This window comes from Cryptomeria japonica, chromosome 9 (genome assembly GCF_030272615.1).
Source record: "Cryptomeria japonica chromosome 9, Sugi_1.0, whole genome shotgun sequence".
Classification (NCBI taxonomy): Eukaryota; Viridiplantae; Streptophyta; class Pinopsida; order Cupressales; family Cupressaceae; genus Cryptomeria; species Cryptomeria japonica.
The window spans coordinates 633,909,707-633,930,120 of record NC_081413.1 but is presented as its reverse complement, the minus strand read 5'-3'; the positions used below and the strand labels follow the sequence as shown (position 1 = coordinate 633,930,120).

General features: G+C 38.3%; 1 protein-coding gene across 6 annotated transcripts in view; it reads left to right on the top strand.

The window, feature by feature from the left end:
- The window catches only part of LOC131078095 (DNA polymerase zeta catalytic subunit), a 143,279-nt gene that overhangs the window by 112,858 nt on the left and 10,007 nt on the right, over positions 1-20,414 (top strand). For 5 of the 6 annotated variants that reach the window (XM_058015745.2, XM_058015747.2, XM_058015746.2 and 2 more), the window contains 3 exons: positions 18,900-19,007; positions 19,813-20,018; positions 20,109-20,412. In XM_058015745.2, the coding sequence (XP_057871728.2) occupies positions 18,900-19,007; positions 19,813-20,018; positions 20,109-20,412 (618 nt within the window). Of the gene's footprint in view, positions 1-18,899; positions 19,008-19,812; positions 20,019-20,108; positions 20,413-20,414 lie in introns of those variants that run through there. The other variant, XM_058015749.2, reaches the window with a different exon arrangement.

Sequence of the window (20,414 nt, the reverse complement as noted above, 5' to 3'; positions counted from 1 at the left end):
TTCTTGCCTAACTGGATGCATTAGGCATTGCACATACCCACACAAATCTTTGTTCTTGCTTTTCAATTTCGTGTATTTCTCTTTCCTCTTCTTCATTTGTTCTTTCAATGCCTGAGTGGAATCATCAAAATCTTCTATTACTTGTGCCCTGGTAGCAAGTCCCAGATCAATTGTTGTTACATCATATTCTTTTGGAGTGATTTCATCCCTAGCCTTGTCAGTCCTTGGCATTGCCACATGTAGAATTCTGGATCCGGATTCTTTCTTGGTGATCTGGGAGAATTTCATTGCCTTCTTCTTTACTGGCTTATTTATTCGGCTTAGAATTTTCTCCAACTCAAACATGGGATCAATTTCTTCCATGGGATCTTCTCTCATCCTTTCCTTTAGCCATTTTGGAGTGGTTAACTGCTGATCATGCACTTCTAGCTATTCTTGCTCTTGTGTTATTTCTTCATGGAATTCTTCATCACGTATTCTCAAATCTCTAGCTACTATTGTTTCAAGACATTCCTAGATTTGAAAATCCATATCTAGAGGGGGCTCTTGCTCTTCATTCCTTTGTTGAGTAAACTCCCTAGAAGCATTGACACTTTGTGTATCCTGTGCTTTTGGAGTCATTTGGCCCTCTTTTTGTGATTCATTCCTTGTGTTGAATCCAGTTTATCCTCCTGTGAAGAGGTCAACTTCTTGCACACTTGAGGAATTGCCAGGTGATGTCTGTGCTTCTTCTCTTGGGACATTTTGCCTTTTCTTTGATTGCGAATCTCGAGCATTGATCTTCTCTTTTCCACACTCTTCTTTTCCTTGTGGATTTGTTCCATCTTTGGTTTGAATTCTCAGTGATTCCTTAATTGCTTCATCCTATGATTCTAGGTCTCTCATCAAATCATAAGTCAAATGGGCATTCTTCGTTTTCAACTTGTTGATTTAAGACTTCACTCAAAGTCTTCTGAATTTTGTAACTGGCCTGCTCAACATGTCAAGATCAACAATCTTCGGTTGAGACCAATTAGGTGCTAGGATTGGCTTGCCTTTCTCTTTCTCAAAGTCAAGGTGAACATTATTCACATCTTCTTCCACTTGCTCTCGCACTAGCAGGATTTCACATATCCTTATCATTTTGAGGGGTATTTTAGAAAATATTCTCTTTCTGACCTCGCATTCATCCTTGGCATTAGCCCAATAATCCTCAAGTTGCATCTTATGCCTATGCCTTATGCTAGCCACCATTTTTATTCTATCATATGGATCAAAATCTGACCTCGCTGTGTGATATGTGAGGTGGTAGAACTATAGTTCCTCTACTGACTTTTTTGCTGCTGATAATGAAGGACACACTTCATCAAAATCTCCCATGATGATTGGGAACTCGGTTCCACCTTTCTTCTTTTTCTAGATTTTTTCATAAGTTGTTAGTTGCCTTGTCACTTCGAGCAGTACCATCTTATCAGTCGAGTACCTCAGTGAAATATCCCAGACCAATTTTTTTTTTTTCTTTTCAATTACAAAGAGTAATGCAACACACATCCGTTAGGGTTAGCACTTAAACCAAAACGATGTGGAAAACAACTCTAACCAAGAATGTACACTAGGATCCCGGGTTGGGCAAGGCGTGAGCATATGGTCAAAGGATCTTTACAATTACAACTGCTGAAAGGAAAACTCGACACCAAGCATGTGCTTTCAAACCCAGGGTGGGAATGGAGCTACCATATGGCGGAGATGCTAAGAACTTAGAAATGGAATTAAATGTAAATAACAAGCATGAAATGAAAATGAGAAGAAATGCTGCCCGTACTACTGTTCAGCTTACAATTTGATAGTGAATGCTTGCCAAGATCATAAGATTAAGACTATACAATGCTGCAACAATATAGAAGACTCTCTCGGGCTTAACAAAAATGATAAGTCCAAGAAATTCTTCTCAAGGATCAATCTTAATATTCTGTTTTATGACAGACCTGCACTTGAAATGCTTAATCAGCAACACCATGGAATCACTAAAATGCTCATTACTCTCTCAATACTAGTCCGAATGACCCAAAACCAAAAGCAATGGCTTCCTATGAAGGAGCCGACCAAACCAATACTAAGAAATCAGACATTAACCCAACAGATTATTTAACACGAACCCCAAGGCAATTCCCAGTAGTGACACCAGGCAAGAATGGCGATTCTTCTCTATAAAATAAAACACTTAATATTAGAATCTGCAAATTTGCACAAAGGAGCGACCAGCCAAAACAAGAGGAAATATGCAATACCCAGAATGAATATGTTTTTGTTTTGAAATATATGAGTGAAACTACAAATCTGCCCTGCTAACCGTGGCTCTCGAAAACAAAATGAAATGCAAATAACTGAACTTCCAGCACAACTCAAGCTACAATGCATCCCTCACTACAAACTCTCACAACTACACTAAATCACCACTAGTTGCTATCTTTCAAGCAAGAAGCAATGCCAAGGCTAGGAGGCATTCATTCCTCGAAGCAACCCCAATACCATTCCGACAGAGTAACATTATAATAGACATAAGATGCCCAAATGAAGGGAAGAGGCCTCCATTCATAAGCTTAACAAGGAATCTCAAGAGGCTTCTAGAAAGTGCGCCCTAATTTCACATTTGAATTTTCCTCCAAGAGATGGCGCCACTTTTAAAAGCTTTAATTAACCTTTATTTTAATTCACTTCTCTTCATAAAGTTGGCACCCCTTTTCATAAGCAAGATTTTAGACCTTAGGAAATATTAAATTCCTTCCATGATGCGTCCACCCTTGAAGACCACCTTTTAAAACAACTTGAAGTGATGAAGCTAGGCCAAGGGGTCAACTTTAAAATATAACATTAAAACATAACATTATTTAAATGAAATGAACTTATCTATCCAAAAACATCCCAAGGCCAAAAGTGACGAAGCCAACTGAACCAACTGAAGAAGAGAACCAACTGTGCCGAAATAATTAGGACCACTGCCAGAAACAGAATTTACTAAAAATAGTAAATTCCAAAAAGTGTTCGGAACGCAAAGCCGGACATACCACTGCAAAGCCCTCTGAAAACCTAGAAAGAATCCGTGATCCAAACTCTAATTCACGAGCAACAACAACCTCCAAAACTGGAAACCCTAATTTCACCCATTGAGTAGCCTACGGGTCTCCGAAATAGGCCATTGGTCAACTGAACATTCTCTTCTTGAATTCATCCAAATTGAGAGTTTCTAGGTTGGTGTCGCTGACTTCTTTCTACTTTGATATGATCTGTGATTCCAAGAGAAACCCTTTATGCTCATTCTTGATTTGAGTCTGCCTTGACGTGCTTGCCACCTTTGATTCTGCCATCTAACTTCCTACAAAACGAAATAACTAACATTAGAATTATGTCACTAAATTTTTAATTCATCATGAGAAGAATCCCACATTTTGTATTCCAAACTTGGAATAATTTTGAACCTCTAAGGAAAAGAATTCTTGGATGAATAACCACGCCCTTGCTTCAACAACATGCCTTGCTCTTGCTTCTGCTCCTCAACCTATGATGTGAAAAATGAAATTTCATGCTCCCTTTAAATATAGAATTTGCCCTCTTTGCTGCCAAGTTGGCACTAGTGTATTTTTAGCAACTCATTCAATTCTTTCCAAAACACCTTTCATGTTTCTATTGTTGGGAGAGAGCTGACTTGTCGTTTCAATAGACCCCACATGTCATACCTTGTCCAAAATAGCAATTAACGTTAAGTCTTGTGTGTCACCCCCCTTTAATGAAAAATATATCCCTTTTAGGCATTAAAAATTTATCCTTCATGTTACCTTTACTTTGGGCACATATGAGATAGGGAGGGGATTTTAAGTTTGGGCACCAACTCTCCATAGTGAAGGATTCTCTCTTAGGGTGCACATTGGGTGACATGGAGGATTTTCTTCTTCGTTAACCAAATTTCCAACATCATCCATGCCTTGAGTGCTTGAGCGCATCCTAGAGGGAGAGGAGGAATTTTTTCTCACTTAACCAAATTTTGATCATTCTATCATTTGAGAGGTGGGCGCATTCTAGAGGGAGAGGAGGAATTTTACCATACTTAGCCAAATTTTGGTGACATTGAGCAACTTCATGAATTTGGGCGCATTTTAGGCCTAAAGGAGGAGTTTTAGGCTAGAGTATGAATCCTTCCCTCCTTGGGATTTGCGCTCCTAGAGGCTTTCTCGGCGCACTTTGGGGGTGAAGGAGGTTTTTTTCGTTTTGGGAGGAATACTCCTCTCCTAGTGAATTGCGCCCATATAGGATTTCTTGGTGCATCTTGTCCCTAAAGGAGGATTTTCAAACTTAGTTAAAATTCCATCATTTGCTTCTCCGTTCATCTCACTGGATTTGGAATTGGGTACCTTGGTTTGTCTTGCAGTTAGTGTTTACCTGTTGCCAAAGACTTACCAAAAGTAGAAATTGCTAAAAATAGTAAGTTTGTCCAAACACATTATTAGGGCAAACAGGGACAGTGAAACTTACTAAAAATAGTAAGTTTGTTCAAACTCAAAAGGAGGCCAATCGGGACATAGTGACACTTACTAAAAATATGAAAAGCACTCAAAAAAACTTCACTAGTAGGCCCTTTGACAAATTTTCTTTTCCACAGCCAAATTTCACTATGCTCTTTGAGTCTGCCAGACAAAAACCCTGAAAGTAGACAACACTTGCTTCTAGACTTAGCACAAATCGCCAATCTTCATCCAAACACTAGAAACTTTAGAAATCAATGCTAGACTACCCAAAAACTCAAAAGCAAAAGTTCAAGTGGACAAAAATGTAGGGGGTCCCCATTTGGAATGGGGTGATGTGTGAAAAGGTCACAACACTTCCCTCTCCAAGATAGCTCCATTAGGAGCTTAAAATAAAAAATCAAAGTAGGAGTCGAAGTAGAATTTACTACCTTCTTGGCATACCTGCTGGGATGTCTCGAAAATTATCTTTACAAATCCTATAGTATATTATAAAAGTATTTTTTCATTGTTATCCTCTCACAAGGAACTTGTTGATGTGTGTTTTATGCACATATGAACACAGAATAAAATACCAAACTATTTTACCCTCTCTTGAACAAAATCACCTCAGATGCTAAATATCTGATCAACTTAGACGATTCCAAGGTTTCTACAGTTAGTTCTTGACATGCGGGTAACTCAATGGCATGATGCGATATGCTTTTTTCACTTGGGGACTTACGCAATTGTTCGGATAAATTAATCTTATCATGGATTTCGAATAGGCTATGCTAATGACTTAAGATTTTGCACTTTGAGCTCGATCTTTTCTAACAAAGATTTTTGAAAAAAAGGACAAACGGAATAGGGTTTAGGAATTCTAATCTAAAACCTAGAACACAAGAAATAGTGAACGATTCAATGGAATCCTACTAGGCAAGGTTTCACCATTAATGAACAATTTGACACAAGCTTAGTGCAATCATCTAAGGTAAATCTCATAGATGTTCAAATTATCACCATCAAACATCGATACCATTAAAGCAATGCATAACAATGGATGTGCAACAATTGAAGTTGAGTTCAATAAAATTCCAATTGACCACACAAGGCAAACTTACAATCAACAAGAAGCTAGTGGTATGGATTAAATGGATTCCACACAAATGCATTCAACAATTCTTTCATTCAATTTAAAATACTTGAAACAAATTCTAATCTAACTTGGAGGCAATGAGAACCACAAATGCATACAACACTTAAACAAAATCACCAAACTGTAATGATCATTATTCAAATCTGCAGCATGTAGACGACAATTCTCAAAAATCTCTCTCTTACAAATGAGAGGCAATGGGGTATGTATAGAGTCTCAAAAGAAATGAATGGCCAAGATTCATTTAGAATCAAGGGCCAAGATCATGCCAACATAGTCCTAAAGTTGCCCTAATTAGGGTTTACATCAAAAAAGGAATCACCAACGTGTAATCCAATGGAATGATGCCTAGTCATCAAATCGGGAATCTTCTAGAAGATTTCAGCCTGCATTCCTCTCTCTAGCCACATATTCGAAGAATCTGGCCAAAACTGAATTTAGCTCCTCCATGGTAATGTTGGGCAAAGCCTCCTGTTGCGCATCAATCACATCCAATGCATCTGAACAAGCATTCAAAGTATTCTCCTAATCCGGCATAAGCTTCTATAAACTATAGACATGGATCAGCAGGGAAACCAAATCATCAATTTGATTCTTCTTCCAACTGGCTGAAGTACATGAATTTCATCTTATCTCCCAACTCCTTTAATTGTAGACCGTTGGAAGTATTGACATCTACCCCTAACAATTCTTCAATGGATGTAAGGATCTTTGATTGAATCTCTTGAATTGATCCTTCCATCTCTGCACAATCTCTCTGTGCATGCTCATAAGTAGATTTTGCATGGCCAATGAACAATACCAACCCTGGAAATCATAGATATCTCCCTTATGCACAACTCCCTCATGGATCAAAGCACGTATAGGAATTCGCTTCAACACCTTGAGGCAAGGAATGGCTTTCACCTGTATAGGCTAGAAATCATCCTAAACTCCTTCCAAATATTGTATCCTGAATGCGATAACATCCTATCAAATGCCTGGACAAACTGAGTTAGGAAATCATCTGTTTGCTTTGTCACATCTTCAATCCATTTACCAAATTCTGCATATGTATTCCTCGCTGCCTCATGGTCAAAGTGAAATGCATGATCAACTGTGATAGGCGAGACAAAAGTGGGATCCTGTTGACGTGTATTTTGTATACTATCAAACACAGAATAAAATACCTAAAGGTACCTTATCCTCTCTTGAGTAAAGCCTCCGAATACTGAAGATGTCGCGAAAAGGTTCAATCGGGATGACTTCAAGGTTCTTGTATGTAGGGTCTCTACGTGTGGATAAGCTCTCTGTAGTATGATGTGATTTGCTGGAATCACAAGGGGGACTTACATTTGATGATTGAACGTCTGATCTGCTTTGAATATTGCTGGAACACAGGCTCTTACTAGCTTTGACTTGAAAAAAAAGGAAAAAGATGAGGGCGAGGAAAGAATCTAATCCTAATACTAAGGAATGTAGGAGCAATGATTGATCTTTGGTGAAATTCTAACTAAGTCTTGTTTTGACATCCCAGGACCATCTCCACAAGGTTAGTGCGATCTTCGAAGGAAAGCTTTATGATGTTCAAATCATCACTGCAGGCATAGACACCATCAGGTTGATGCATATCAATGAAGAAGCGACAATTGAAGTTAAGCTTAAGCTGAATAATTCCAGTTGACTACGCAAGGCAAGTCTGCAATCAACAAACTGCTAGTAGTATGGATATACGAATTCCACCATCAATCAAGCACATTTCTTCCACTCATCTAATAACATGAAATCAAATATGAGAAGTATAAAGACCATGCAAATTGTCGAATCGACCCATAAATTTCACCATTTCTTCAATGAAGTTACAAGCCTTTTACAACAACATCTTGGCAACAATCTTTGCCTTCTCCCTCTACTCTACTCTAATTGCTATTCTATCACCTTCTAACTACTCTTTATCGGTCTTCTAACTGCTTCCAACTATTCTTACTATCTATTCTAATTCCTTTACAAAATGAAATGCCAGGGCTTATATAGTGCCCTCAATACAATTCGATGGCTAAGATCAATTCGAGATCAATGGCCAAGATTCAACAATGAAAACCCTAATTAGGGTTTGTTACAACCATTACATAACATTTAATGCTTGACCAATGAAATAATTGTATTGCTTGGACACATGTCCTCTCTGGAAAATTCCACCAATGGATAGCTGGGGTAGGTACATCGGAGTTTGTGCCACCTTCCATGAGTTAGGTACATTGAATCTGGACATGCTGAGGTGGACCACATTGACTAGAGAAGTGATGACTAGGATGCCACCTCATCTGACACTTGTAACTTGGTAAATATTCAACTTGATGTTGTTGAGAAGCTAGCTTTAATCAATTCATCTGGAACTATCTGCTTCTTCAACGAACCCTTTGCTCTGACTTCTTGTGTCCTTGATTTGCAGGATGATGATGTACCTCGCCTTGGAATGCTGGATTGGAAGAGGTCGCCCTTGATGACGTTAGTCCAAAGAAGGCCGTCCTTGTCGATGCTAGGCTGGAGGAGGTCGCCCTTGTCCTTGCTTGACCGTCCTTGATCTGGCTTGATTTTCCTTGAGGAGAGTCTTCCGACTTGTGGATCTTTCGAGCTTGGGAGTCACCATCTTGGTACCTACACAACATTTCAAAATTAGTAATATATCTTGAAGTGTAGAAAGGAAAATTCAAGATTCCAATTTAGGAAACTTCATGATAAATCTTGAGTTATCATTTCCTAATTTAGGATTTTCAAAGCAAAATTTAAATCTTCAAAAATGGTGCCAAGGTGATTACGCCATACCTTCACTTGGGAATTAATTCTAAAAAATGATGCAAAAATAGGAGAATTCGCTAGGCAAAATGTAGATCAAGACTCCCTTTAGCAAAATGCGCCCCCTTTAGCTTGGAAAAGAACTCCATCTTCCACTAGCTTCTTCAAGATCTGGAAATTCGCCTTCAAATGTCTTCAAAAATCTGGAAATTATCCTCCAATCTAGCAAGAAATACGCCTCTCCAATAGCCTTCAAGATGAATTTCGCCTTCCTTAGTCTCGACACTTGGTAGAAATTCGCTCCACACAAGCTAGATTTCGCACCTCCTTCCTTGCTCCTCCAAATCGCACTTGAAACAATGAGTGGATGATTTGAATAATGAAAAACACACCCAAATATATAGAGCGCTCACCATTTCACCTCCCCATAGGTCGACTTGGAAAATAAGCCTAAAAATAAATAAAAATTAAATAAAGAGGAGGCCGACCTTTATAAAAACATTAAATAATACCCCAAGCGCCCCAATTTTATTTTTAAATTAATAATAATTAATTTTAAATGCCTTTATAATTAAAATTTTGATTTTTTAAAGGCATGAATTAATTATTAAATGTTTTGCACACTTATTAAATGTCAATTTAATTTCAAAAATATTTCAAGGTTTTATTGAAATTGGCATTTAGTGTGATTTGCTAGAATAAGGCAAAAAATAATGAATGTTGATAAATTCGCTCTGGTCCCTGGGAGAGGGACAGGAGCGCCTTGCATTTTTGTCCTCCATCCTTCATTTTTTACGTTCGAAACTTCATCCTTGACGTTCAAAATGGCATTTTATTGGGAACTTTGAGTTTAATTCACTTGATCTTTAGAAGGAGTGTGCCTTAGAACATTTTCGCCCTGGTCCCTTGGTGAGGGACAGGAGCGCCTATTGCAACTTGGGTTGATTCTCTCCTTTGTAGGCCACTCAAGTTATATTCAACGAATAAAACACACTTCCCTTGACCTCTTCAAATCGCGAAATCACTTAAATCTTGCAAGGATAATGCAAATTTGGAATTCAAGCTCCGGTCCTTCAGTGAGGGACGGGAGCACTTTTTCATTTTTAAGCCAATTCGTCCTCTACTAGTCTTCCACATTATCTTCAATGGATGAATCTTGCCCTCTTTCATTCATTTCAATCACGCAACTTGCCTTGCCTTTGCAAGAAATTTGTATTTTTAGAAAAGAGGGGCGGTCCTTCAGTGAGGGACGGGAGCTCTTTTTGTCGTTTGGGTTGATTTACTCCTTTGTAGACTGCTTAAATTATATTCAATGAGCAAAACGTACTTTCCTTGCCCTCCTCAAATCGTGAAATCGTTTAAATCTTGTGAGGACAGTGCAATTTAGGAATTCAAGCTCCGGTCCTTCAGTGAGGGACAGGAGCAATTTTTGCAAACCCAAGCTCATCCGTCCTTAGTTAGCCTTCCAAATTATATTCAATGGATAAATCATGCTTTCCTTGGTCTTCTCAAATCATAAAATCGTCTTGATCCTGCAAGGACAGTGTAATTTTGAAAATCAAGCTCCGGTCCTTCAGTGAGGGACGGGAGCGAATTTTGCCCTCATGGGTTCACTTTGCGTTTTGCAACCTTCAAAATTATCTTCAACGGATTGATTGTGCCTTCCTTCCTTCATCTCAAACTTGAAACTCGCTTTTCCTTGGCTAAAAACTTGTCTTGAGGGAAAATCGCTCTGGTCCCTTGGAGAGGGACAGGAGCTTCCTTTGAAAATCGCTTTGGTCCCTTGGTCAAGGACAGGAGCGCCTATTGCAACTTGGGTGGATTTTCAACTTCGTAGGCCGCTCAAGTTATATTCAATGAACAAAGCATTCTTCTCCTAACCTCCTCAAATCGCAAAATCACGTAATCGTGCAAGGACAATGCAAATTTGGAATTCAAGCTCCGGTCCTTCAGTGAGGGACAGGGGCGAATTTTGCCCTCTAGGCCAAATCTTTTCACTTTTCATCTCGAAATTCCTTGGCTAAGGAAGATATCATCTTGTTTCATGCTATGAATAAAAGTTAATGTCCCAAAAAGGTCTAAAATTGTGCATATAAAGAAAATCGCTCTGGTCCTTCAGTGAGGGACAGGAGCACTTTTACCTTTGTAGACAAAAACTCCATCATTTCATCGTTTTTAATCAAGTTTGGATGTTCTATCATGCTCATTTCGTCCTTCACCATGCCTTTGATGTTTCAATTTGACCAAACAAGGCCAGGAATGACTCAAATAGGCCTTTTCGCCCTGGACCCTTGGTGAGGGACAGGAGCGCTTCGCCTTGGTCCTCCTGAGAGGGACAGGAGCGAAATTTGCTCTAGATCCTCAGTGAAGGACAGGAGCGAAATTTGACTTTTCGAACTCTCTATCAGGATAATTTTTATACTTTAAGTTATTTGACTTATACTTTAAGTTATATTCCATATATACTTTCAGGATGTTTGAGAGTGGTTTCAGACCTCCAGGAGCTATATTGCAAAATCTAGTTTTTTGAGGTTTTTCAGTTTCCAGACTTAGTCAAATTCAGGATCAGGACTTTCCAGACTTAGCCAAATTTCAGGATCAGGACTTTCAGACTTAGCCAAATTTTCAGGATATTCCAGACTTAGCCAAATTTCAGGATCAGGACTTTCAGACTTAGCCAAATTTCAAGATCAGGACATCGCTCAAGCCGGACTTGCTATCCCATTGATCTCCCCGACAACACTCAAAATGCAAAGGCTAACTAACAAAACCCTAAAAGACCAAAAAAAAAAACCCTAAAAAGCAAAAAAAGCAAGGGTCCCCATTTGCAATGGGGCGATGTGTGAGATGGTCACAACAGATCCTCACGCCTCATCCCTGCAATATATTCCTTAAGCTCCATGTTCTCTTCCTTATACATATTTTTCTTCTCTATCTCCCTATCCAATCTTGCATTGATTGCACGGACTGTATCATCGAGTTCTTGGAACTCCTGCGTCTTTGTAGTTTGTCCAAGGGAAACCGAAGTGATCTGATAATCCATGGGAGTAGCCACATCTCTGGTTACATCACCCATCGAGATAACCACTTGTGCAATCCGCATACCTGTTTCATCTCTAGCTATGTTGGAAAATATCTTAGCCTTCTTTGGTTCTTTCTTCTTATCATTCCTGGCTAAATAGTCATTAATGTCATCAATGGGCCGTGCCTCTATCATCTTTCTTTTCTCCATGCTCCGTAGCAACCAATCGAGAATAGTGGAAATCTCCATCCCATCATCAAGACACATCTCTTGATCAAGTCTTCTCAATGCTGAGATAACATCATCATCTTTCCCCTTGTCCTTGGTCAAATCATAAACATTACTGCCCAAAGTAACCTCCAACTGGACAATGGGAGATCCTGGGTGCTCTTCATCTTCAAGCCGTGGTGCCATAGCATGTAACTCTTGAATATTCTTCGGTAAAATCACTGTATTGGAGCATTGTTCAAACTCTTTGCTCTTTTCCGGCACATCTATCTCCTTCATTGATGAGGAAATAGGGGGAGATAAATGAGTGCTAGGTTCATGTTTCTTTTTCTTCTCCTTCCTCTTCATCTTCGATTCTCCAGGCATACCCTTCCTTCGTTTAGGAGCATGACTCTCCTCATCTGCATGTATCCTTGCATTGCTGATTGTTCTTTGATCATCTTCAAGAGAGGACTCCTCGTCTCATTTTCTCATAAGGCAATGCCCATGTCTATCAACTGGCTCATATATTTGTCTGCCCACTCTTTGGAGAAATCGATAACTTCTCTCATAAGCACATTCAAATCCACCACCTCTGGCTCTGGCTGTGACCAACTAGGCAAAAGGATAGGTTTATTCACTTCATTTTCATATTGCGGATGAGTTTGATCACTATCATCAACTATCTGATTTGGAATGGAGAAAAGTTCACATTTCCTCATGAAATCAACTGACATTCGGGACCACATCCTCTTCCTTACTGCTTGTTCATCCATGAGATTAGTCGAATAATCCTCAATGTCAACCTAATGTATCAATCTTTTTCCCTTGATTCTCTCAACACTCTTATGCGGATCAAATCTATCTTTGCTCTTGTAAGTTCCAAGGCGATAAAATGCAAGCTCATAATTCACTGAACTAGCTGCAGCAGCCGTGTGGCACACCTCCAAAGTCTTTCCTATTGCAATAGGGAAAGTAATCTCTGTTTTGTGCTTCTCCTTCTGGATGAAATCAAATTCCAGAAGTTGTCTCACCACCTCGAGTAGGATCATCTTATCAGGTGGATACCTAGGAAGTTTGTAAGGTGCAGATCTGAATCCCTGAATCCGTAGGTATGTGAATGTGGGAAACTGTATGTACCACAATCCATATTTCTCTATCATTTCCATTGCCACCTTGGACAACCATTTGTGGATCCTGCCCTGCAACATTCTTGTAATATACATGGTGAAAGCATCATTCACCCTCCTATAGTCTTCAATCCTATGCATATGAAGCTGTGGATAACATTCATAACTTCTGTATTGTCCTGGTCTATTCTCGACTTCACCTTGGCATGTCAATCCTTTGTATTTGACAAATCTTGCAAGTATGTATACAAGATAGGAAGTCATGCCGAATGATCTAGTCTTTTCCACATTCCTCAACTGAAAATCCAGATTGTCACTGATATCTTGGGCCAATTGACCATTGTTCCTTTTATACAATCCTAGATAAAATAAAACATCCATCCTTTGAACAAAGCACTTGTGGCATCCACATTACTTGATTGAGCAGGAATATCAAGTCACTGCATTCATCTTTGAAATATGTACACACAAGTCTTTTAGGTGCCTTGGAATGATGAGGCCTTGGTTCAATCATCCATTCCTTGTTCACAATTGTCTTACACGCATCCACCTTCATTTTATATTTTGCTTCATACTCATCCTTTGTTCTTTCTTTCATATCTGCACTCCAGGGAATTCCAAATACTTCTAGAATTGCATCTTCAGTGAGGTAGGCAAGAGTTACCCCTTTGGGAGATCAGAAATCTTGGAAATTGGATCATAATGCCTTGCACACTCCTGAACAAGCTCACTGCACTGTATGGATTGAGGAAACCCAACGGCGTGATATATGCCACTCTTCATGATATTGGTGGAAAGGGGAGAAGGAAGCTAGTTCTTCATTTCAAACATTCTCTGCCGCATCCGCTCCATATTCAGGAATTCCATGTTTTATTTGTGATTCCCTTCCATTGGGAGGACAACTGAGAATCTTGATAGAATCCTCTTGAACTATCTTTAATTTATATTTCCTTGTGCAGTTTCCTGATTTAGACATGGCACCTATATGAAACTTGAATTCAACAGCATGGAAAATCATGCGAATAACCTATTTTCAGAATTGTATAAGTACTGATTTTTTATGATTTGACAAATTTAGGAATGAAAATCAGAAATTCCAACAATATTCTTCAAGAATTCTGAAAATAGAATGAAGATGTAAGACGAAAATGGGGTCTAAAACCCTCATAAAATCCTTAGTTTCAGACTTGTATAAGGTCTGATTTCAAAACAAAGTTTGAAGACAAATGTGATATACTCAGAAAAATGTTAAAATTAATGTCCGGAAGTACACCACAAATCTGGAAATGGTTGGAAAAAGGGTATGGAAAGGTCCGATTTTCACTTTTCAATGTCTGAAGACACCCTTCCAAGGTCAAGAATGGCTGCCTAAAGTATGAAGACAACCTGCAACTTTCATAAATCAGTCATTTGAAAAGGTTGCAGCCATAGGAAATATTCATATTTAACGAATTTTGCCTTCCCAAGGTGAAAAATGGCCAAACAAAGTGGCTGGTAAAAATGAATAAGTTTGAAGACAAATCTGGAAATGGTGTTTCAGACTTACACCAGCAATGGAATCTTCACCAAATACCTCGTGAACTCACTAAAATTGATGCACGCATGAATTTGCCAAAGTATGTGATGGCTGGAGATGGAAAGTTAAGTCTGAAAATGAAGGTTCCAGCCAACAATGGTGTCCAAACCACTTCCAGCAATGGCGCAAACTCTGATCTTAGTGTAATGGCAGCCCTCAAACATCAATGGAGCTCAGCAATACCTCCAAATTTGCACAAAACATGGCATAATCTGCTTCACTAACAAAATCGTAGCCTCCCAATCATGGCACCATCTCTAAAAATCGCTAAAGGTGGTTTGATCAGCCACTAAGCTGGTTGCAATGGTCTCCAATGATAGCGCCCAGGTTTGATTGGGCAAGCAAACTCTTCAAATCTGCAACTTAGCTTTACAAAATGGTGTCCAATGGACACTTACGCAAAATCGCCTAGCTGAAAACTTTCCAATCTGCCACTCTAACTGTCACATCAGCCACTTATAATATTATTATAATGCTGGCAGGCCTCTTTTAAACTTGTTTTTACCTTGTTAATTCACCACACAAGCAATGTGGGATAAAACTTGCCTCTTTATACTTGCCTAGGAAAATCGGTTTGCCTTAGGAAAATATTTTAATCATTAAATGATCATTGCAAATCATTAAATAATTGTTTACAAGGCAAAAACCATTAAATTATAACCACATTCGCATTAAATTTAATTCACATTCATCAACTTTGAGCCAATTGGGGAAAATCGCCCCATGTCTAGATAAAAATCTAAATGAAAATCCATCACAAATCATCTCAATTGTCTTGGGGAAAATCGACCTCCATCTGGATGAAAATCCATATCAAAAATCTCTTCATTTTACTCATTAAGTCCAAAATTCACCTTTTGGGAAAAATCGATCCACATCTAGATGATTATCCAGATCAAAAATCATCATAACACACACTTGGGGGAAATTTACCACACATTAGGACATTTGTCCACACTAAATTTCATCAAACTTACTCGTCAACTGACTTGGGGAAAATCAATCTTCATCTATATAGTCAATTTCTTCCGCATAAAACTTCATACATCATTCTTGGGGAAAAACGTGGGCCATCAGGATAATTTCCAACACTTAGACAAAATTTGGGCTCCTTGGTGGAAAAACGTGGTCCATCAGGACAAATGTCAGGATAGTTGGGGAAAAACGCCCTCCATTAGGATTTTCAGTGGGGAAAATCATGGGTCATCATAAATTTGCTTAAAAACCTGGGGAAAAATGCCCCCCATCAAGATTATTGACCCTTAGACCTCAATTTAAAGTATTTCCATCGGGAATTTGATGATTTCCACACTCAAAAACACCTAGACATGTCAAATTTCATCATTACACATTGGGACTTAGTCAAACTTATCAAAATTTGAGCGAGAAAATAGTGATTTCATCGGGATAAAGTGCAAGTTTGATTTGAATTACCTCTTAGGAGCAAGAAAATAACCCCTAAACGACCTCTTGATGCTTAGGCATGAAAATATCACCGATTTGAACACATTTTAAACTCAATTACACTCAAAATCCAGAGTTAGACAAAATTAGGATCGCCTAGACATTTAACATTTTATATGCGTGGTCCTACTCAAAACTTAAAAACCTTAATAGAACCTAGGCATGATCATATCAAAACTTGAGACTCGAGCACTTGAAAACTCAAAAGTTGCCGCCTACTGCCAAAACCCTAAACTAACAAGACGTGGAAAGCAGGAAAGAGGGGGTCCCCATTTGCAATGGGGCAATGTGTGATAAGGTCACAACAAAACCCTGTTAACTATGAAATGTATGACAAAAAGAAGCAAACAAATTTCTAGCTAAAACTATAAAAGCAGATGCATATTACCATTTATTTAAGTGTTTACATGTGAGTAACAACCAACTGAACTCTTATAAAATGTGCAAATTTAGATTTGCTAGGACGTCAATTTTTTGATTAACTTGGAACTTGGAAGCAGAAAGCACCATATGATTTACAAAAGGTGCAAAATTAGAATTTCTAGGACTTCTACAATAGAAAGGACTGATCTTCTCTGTGCAAATCAGCTGAAAACAAATGAAATCTCTGTGAGAAGCAGGTGAGCTTTAAAACTAGTTCATTTCCATATTCTTTGCCTCTCCAGAAAATTGTAGGAAACCATTTTGCCAAATCAGCTTTTACCGTCCTTTGCTCAAGAAGCCTTATGGTTCTCCCTTTTCTTATTCATGTGCCATGGTCTGCTGATCTCTTCAATGGACCTCACAATAGCCCTACTCTCTTTTTCCTCCCAGCACAATCAGGCTTTCTATGCAAAAAATAAACTCCTCTAGCTGTGCAATTAATGACAATCCCCTCAAGAATCAGCTGGCTAATGAGGCAGACAATCAACCCTAACCATTTTATTATTCCATTGCCTTCCTCAAGAGCGAGTGTCTTTGCTACATATTGCTGTAGCAAGCATAAACAAATCCTTGAGAGGACTATTGGAGGCAAAACATAAGGAGAACAAATATGTCCAAAAATTTGCTTTTCTTTTGGTTAACTACATCCAAGAGCAAATGAATAATCACTTCTTATTACAAGATTGCCTCATAAAGCAGATCAAATCTCTGGACCTGCCAAGACAAAATTTCATTAGCCTTCAAAGTTGTGCTGAGCCCATTGAGGAATCTCTCATCAATGAACATCAAAGACATCAGCTAGCAGAAGTTATGCAGCATAATTGACAACAATTGCAGCTCGATTTGCTGTTAATGCCATGGTGGTTCCTCGTATATGCATCATCACTCTCCAAGGATTTGCTATGGGAGGAAACTGGATTTCAAAACATGGGTGAACTTGTTTGTCCCTGCAACAAGAGGTATCATCAGCATTAACATTGAACTGGTCTGAAGATACACTGCTCAATCTGTATGCATGGCCCTAAAGCTCCTTTTGTTTCCAAATGGTACCTAGTTTGGCAAATGCAGTTTTGGGGGCATTGCAATCTATTGTTGTCTTCCTATCTCTATGCCTGGCCTCCATTTACCCTCCAAACAAGTCACCACACCACATTGCCTTTGTTGTGCCTTTCCCCTTCGTTTTCCTTCCCAAAACTAAGCCCAACAAAGCAGGTTTATCAAGGTCCTGAGTGAAAGATTGGCTAGCGTGCTATTTTTTTCCACATGACCTGCAAAACTGGATGACCCAAGGGTTGGGGTGCCATGCCTTAGTAACTGTCAGGTATCCTCTATATACCCATGCCCTCTTCTCATTAATGTGGGTTGTTTCCCAGCCATGGAAAGGAAGAATTTCCTCCATTAATGCCTTCCACTCTTCCCTACTGGATTGTTGGAAAAATGCTACAACCTTGGTGAAATTTTTGGCTTTAGTTTTCATTCTTTTGGTTTCTATTTTTTATTTTTTCTTTCCTTCAGCTTTATTTTTATAAATTTTCTTATTACTTTGTTTCAAGTATGAACATTCACGAGAGAGTGAGGGGGTTAATTGACCAATCAGTCTAGAGTGAAGTGACTGACTTCCAGTCAAAGCCATACTTGCAGTTGTTGGGTTTTTCTAGGGCAATTCAATCTCCTAATTGTAAGGAAATTTTATAAGGTTTAAGGATTGTCCATGGAATAGGTTGCTAGGTCCATTTTTATCGCACCCTTGGCACCTACAGAAACCTGCTTTGTTCGAAAAATATATGTATAGGTACAACCATGTTGTAAATTAAAAATGGAACCCTTTAATTCCTAATCCTTCAGTTACTTGACAATTGCACTAGTTGATGTTTAATGTATTAAGTCCACAACATTAATCATTGAGTTAATACAAACATAAAAAAATAACAAGTACGAGTCTTAATGATAGGATTTTGGCCTTGTCCAAATTACATCGGGACATTAAGCAATTAACACAAAAGAAAATATATATTTGGTGGGGATGTCTCAAAATGATGATACTTATTTTTGCTAACAAGAAAGGTTCTTTGTTACAAAATGTAAAAAAATTAAAATAATTCATTGGATCAAGTAGTTAGTTTTTATGCCTAAAGAGAATTTTTTCGTTCACCATGATTATGGTTTACAGCGATGGAAAAGAGTGCAGGTTGAGCATCTATATCAAGTTAAGACAAATCACATTCATTAAATGAGAAGATGTGGATGAATAATGATCATTGTACAATGGAAACTCAGCATGAGAAAGAAAATCTTTTCCGTTTTCTTAACTTTTTCAATTGTCTTCCATGAAGTGTTTCGCTTACAACTACTCTGAATATATTTATGACAAGATATCATCTGAATGGCCTATTTGCATTATTGTAGCCGTAGGTAATAGCAAGATTGCAATTTACTTCAATGCAATATGCTAGCATTATTTCTTGACACTTTATTCTTTATTATAGATCACACCCTTCTGTGTTCAGTGAATTGTTTTTGATAGTACAATATCCTTGGTAGTGTTAGCACTGTATTGTATCAAACCTTTTGAGCCTTTGCCATCTTCTTTTAATACAGTGATTGATAATAGTGGCTTTCCTTGCAAATTATTTTACATATCTAACAGGTGACATGTTTGGTTTTCAAGGTCCGTCCAGGTGTACTACCCAGATTACTACAAGAAATCTTATCAACACGAATCATGGTTAAGAATGCAATGAAGAAATTGCAGCCAACACAAAGAGTCTTACAGCGGGTAGTTTATACCACATCCATATCTCTGAGCTCTTTGCTTTGGATTTTAAAAGGTGGTGGTGATGGTGAATTTATCAAAGGGAATGAGTTATAATCGGAAGCATTTCAGTTATTTATGCATTGAACAGAATTTACTTCTCTTGACAATAAAGTGATTTAGTTTTGGTTTTTGTTACCATATGAAACCACAGTTGCTCGGTGTAAGCATCATTGCTAGAAGCATTGAACTAATAGTCATTTTGAGCTTTTTTTACCTTCCTTTCTTGGTTTTTTGAACAAGTTTTTAAAGCACATGTGGATTATACCGCCTCAAGTAAATCAAAATTATAAACTATGTTTTGTAGCAGTATATGCCATGGCCTCTTGAGTAGAGGTTTTTTATAACTACTATTGCTTTTAAATTGTAGAAGTTATTTACACTGTTAGTAAATTAGAAAGCGCATGATAAAAGAACATATAGATGAGTAGCACACACAAAATACTATGGCTGCCAATAGTATCCAAATTGGCCAATAATCAAATAATCCCTGAGGGTATATGCCACATCACATGAGTCCAGTATGATATAATGAGAGCATGGACTCATCGGACATGCACAATTCAATAAGAATGTAAGTCACAAATGGAAGATCCCATAAAGCATGCAACAGCAAAGCATAAGTGGACAATCTAATAAGCATTAAGTTACAATCGGAAGATCTCATAAAGCATGCATGGATATTATTTCAGTTGTAGAACTTGTTGTATTACCTTTTGAAATATTTCTGTATATATCTGGATACTTATGTTTGACATCATCCATGCAGGTGCTTAATGCTAGGCAGCTTGCACTCAAGCTGATAGCAAATGTAACTTATGGTTACACAGCTGCTGGCTTTAGTGGCCGCATGCCTTGTGCAGAGATTGCAGATAGCATCGTCCAATGTGGCCGGAGAACACTTGAAAATGCAATTAATTTTGTTAATTCAAATAGTGATTGGAATGCACGAGTTGTCTATGGAGATACTGATAGGTATATATTTTTATTTAGTCAGTTACACTTTTTTTAAAAGAAATTTGACAAAGATAATTTAATTGTTAGCCTGAGTAATTTGTTATGCAGCATGTTTGTACTACTTAAAGGCCGTACACGAGAAGAGGCATTCAGAATTGGTCAACAGATTGCATCTGCAATAACAGCAATAAATCCTAAGCCTGTCACATTGAAAATGGAGAAAGTCTATCATCCGTGTGTTTTGCTTACCAAGAAGAGATATGTTGGTTACAGTTATGAGAGCTCTGCACAGTCCAAACCTACATTTGATGCTAAAGGCATTGAAACTGTGCGACGAGATAACTGTCCTGCAGTTGCAAAAATCTTAGAGCACTCTTTAAGAATACTCTTTGAATCTCCCAACCTTTCAGAAGT